We start from the raw sequence: 3,454 nt of genomic DNA on the forward strand, positions 1-3,454 counted from the left end.
TGCCTCAGCCTCCCGAGTAGCTGGGACTACAGGCATGCGCCACCATGCCCGGCTAATTTTTTCTATATATTTTTTAGTTGTCCGATTAATTTCTTTCTGTTTTTAGTAGAGACGGGGTCTCGCTCTTGCTCAGGCTGGTTTCGAACTCCTGAGCTCAAACAATCCGCCCGCTTCGGCCTCCCAGAGTGGTAGGATTACAGGCGTGAGCCACCATGCCCGGCCAGTAAAATTTTTTAAAAAATAGAAAAAGAATACTACCTTATAGGGTGTAGAATATATGTAAATTAAAATGCACTACTAATTGGATAATCATATTTCTCCCAGTTGCACAGTACCTAAGGCCTACGATATTTTTAGGAAAGCATGAAAATGTTTTAATTTATTTTAAAATTGGAAGAGAAAAAATAAACTCTTATGTGGAGAAAAATATCTTTTTGCCCCTTCAGGAAACTCAGTGGGAAGAAAATATCTTAATGTGTAATGTTAATGTATTTGTCTTTATACCAGAGAAGTTATAAAATAAAATTTTTAATATTTTTAATATATGCCCTTCATAAGGGGCTCATGAAGACAAAAGTGACAAGGGCTCATAAAAGTCATAAGGGTCCCCAATTCCCACCTAAATTCCAGGAGTTCTATTGCTAAAATGAAAAAGGGAACAATGAATACTGGGGACAATTTACAGTTTCTGCCTCAGTCTGCACCTGAAGCTGTTCAAAACCATAAATGTTCTTCTTCACACATTAGAACACACTCTGCAGCTCCCCAAAAAGAGACAATGCAAATTCTACCCAATGACTACATACAGCTCAACATCCAAGGACTCTAGGTCCAGATGTGACTCCTCTCTCACCAGGGACCCATAAATTATTAAACAAACTATACACCTCCTCCCACATTCAACATGCAAAAGCAGAGTAGGAATGGGCTAACCTTAGGCAAATAAAACAAAATGAACAGGATGAAACAAACAAAAAACTCTCCCTCTAATAAAAGGGAAGACCTGGAAACACAAAACTTTAATGGTAAAATCTGCAGGGGAGGAAAAACAAAGACTCCTAGTCCTGGACTGAACTCATGTCTTGATTAATCGACACTATGCTGCTCTCCAAAAGGCACTTCCTTGTTCTTCATGGCTGATGGATTTGACCCCTTCTTTATCTATTATCCTGTGGCTTCCCTGCTTTTGTAGCTTATTTCCTGTTGAAATTAGTTTGAGCAGCCAGGATTGGCTAATCATAGTTGCTTGTAAACTAGGCTTCTGGTTTCCTTGCCTGAATATTGGGAGCAATTCTTGGGGTCAGTAGCGCTGTTACTGTGGGACTAGACGAGGTGAACAGAGCCCTTCTATTTTTTATTAACCCCAAATCAGTCCCATTACCAATACACATCACCTTCTGAACTCAACTGTATTTATGTGCTTCCTAAATCTGCTGAATTTTACTCTGAATATGGCCCATTTTCTTAATATCTTCATATTCTTCACTGCTAATGCCAATGTTTCTGACTTTGTGGTAAAACTAGAAAGTTGCTTATATTTATATACTTTTTCTGACATTTTAGTGGAATTTGAGAAGTAGGAATGGTTAATTCACAAAATCAGCAATTATCCCTCTTAAACTTCATTTGTGTATTATTCTTCTTTTGTATAGATATTATGGATTTCTTAAAGCATTTACATCTTTCATTGGAATAACAGGAGCACTAATTTCTTCCACTTTGACTGGATTGATCCTTAGTCAGGTAAGGAACATGGAAACATGCACAGTTATTTTTCCAATATTAACTGTACAGAGGAAAAAGGCAATACCTATATGAAAAACTGTAGAGGAGATACCAGCAGGAGTTGAGTTGTGAGATTTTGTGTCGTGTGAAAATTAACTTGGTCAAATCTGGCATCCCTCCAAAACTACAGATAAGACAATTTCTTTCTCATTATATATCAATTAGCTATGTTGGGCACTCTTCAGTCATTGACTATTGGAACAGAAGTGGACCTTTGTTATCTTTAATAATGAATATTTGGTTTGATCAAAACAGGCATTTGACTGGGTGAGTGGTAATATAAGTAACAAGATACAGTTTTGTTAGGAAAAGAATGAAAAATCAGGAGTAAATAGAGTTAAACAATGACCAAAACAATTACTTCTGTGAAGGCTGACTTAAGTTTCTTCAGGAGTCATGGACAAAGTTATCTGAAATCTTCCTGTTAAGAGCACTTAAAATGCCCTGGCAAATTTTAATAGTCATTTTATATACATGCCTCATCTGGAAAATAAAAAGTAAGAGAAAATTTCAGAGATTAAAAATGAAAGAAGTGTTTGATTCCAGGGAGGTAAATGACCACTGAAGCCACTGGCTGCCTTGGGTCATTGCCCATACTGGGTGATCTTTATCCTCAGTAATAATGAACAAGTATTATAGAAGATTAGAGTAATATTCTAAAACCACCCCAAAAAGAAGAGTCAGAATGGAAATGATGGAATAAATCTTTAATCACAAAGGACTGTACCCTTGCACCACTAGCACCATGTGAATCATAGATAGTTTATTTGAAGGAAAGTTTATGAGCTAAGAATTAATAGTATGTAGGCAATTCTTCCAAATGCTCTTTATCCCATAGTTGGGCCAGGGAGAGATGGTCTGTATGCACCATGGCCAAATTTCCCATAGAGAGTAGCCCTCCACCACCACACTCTCCATACTTATGGTATCAAAAAGGCAGAAAACATCACTAGAACCATGGAAGCTCCCTGGTCAGAGAAGTGGCCTCATTAGAAAGGGGGAACTCTAGGAGACCAGAGCCTGTTTTCTTCTTCTGAGCATAGTGCCTGCTACGGACTGTTCTCCCTCAGATATGCAGAGCTGACTTCCAAAAGTTGTTAGCTCAGCTAACTTCTCTGATAACTTCCAAAATGTCGGAGGAAATGTGGCTCCACAACTGTCCAAAGTTGTTTCTGCCTAGTAAGTTAACTTGTCTACTTCGACCTCTGCTTCAGAGGGAGAGGAAAACTGAATAAAGATTCTTCTGAGCATTAGAAACAATAAAAACTTTCATAAGGGTTTGAGGCCCAAACTGAAACCCTATTTCTTCCAAATGCCACAAGCTAAGAATTGAATTTCAAGTAGTCCACAAATGTCTAATATAGTAGAAGCCAATAAAATTTTTCTGGAGAAACACACCCTGAATTCATGTTCCAGAATTTCTTTATGCATATAGTTTCAGTGAATAAGGTATCACAATCAAAGACCACAAAACACTTCAAGAAATAAGATATCATTTGTAAGAGTTAGATGAAATTAAAAAAAGTAACAAAAAAGAAAACTCACAGAATCAGACCCTCAGAGATATTGGAAATTGATTCTATATTTAAAGAAGTAAAAGAGAGGTTTGAAAATATAAATAAGAAACATGAGATTTCACAATGAATAAAATCTAACGTCTGGCAATTAC

General features: G+C 37.0%; 1 protein-coding gene across 1 annotated transcript in view; it reads left to right on the forward strand.

The window, feature by feature from the left end:
- Positions 1–3,454, forward strand: part of SLC17A1 (solute carrier family 17 (organic anion transporter), member 1) — a 36,966-nt gene that overhangs the window by 27,469 nt on the left and 6,043 nt on the right. Inside the window, exon 11 of the mRNA XM_012638576.1 lies at positions 1,653–1,743. Within this exon, the coding sequence (XP_012494030.1) occupies positions 1,653–1,743 (91 nt within the window). The remainder of the gene's footprint in view (positions 1–1,652; positions 1,744–3,454) is intronic.

The sequence above is a fragment of the Propithecus coquereli genome, unplaced genomic scaffold (assembly GCF_000956105.1).
Source record: "Propithecus coquereli isolate 6110/MARCELLA unplaced genomic scaffold, Pcoq_1.0 Scaffold131, whole genome shotgun sequence".
Lineage (NCBI taxonomy): Eukaryota > Metazoa > Chordata > Mammalia > Primates > Indriidae > Propithecus > Propithecus coquereli.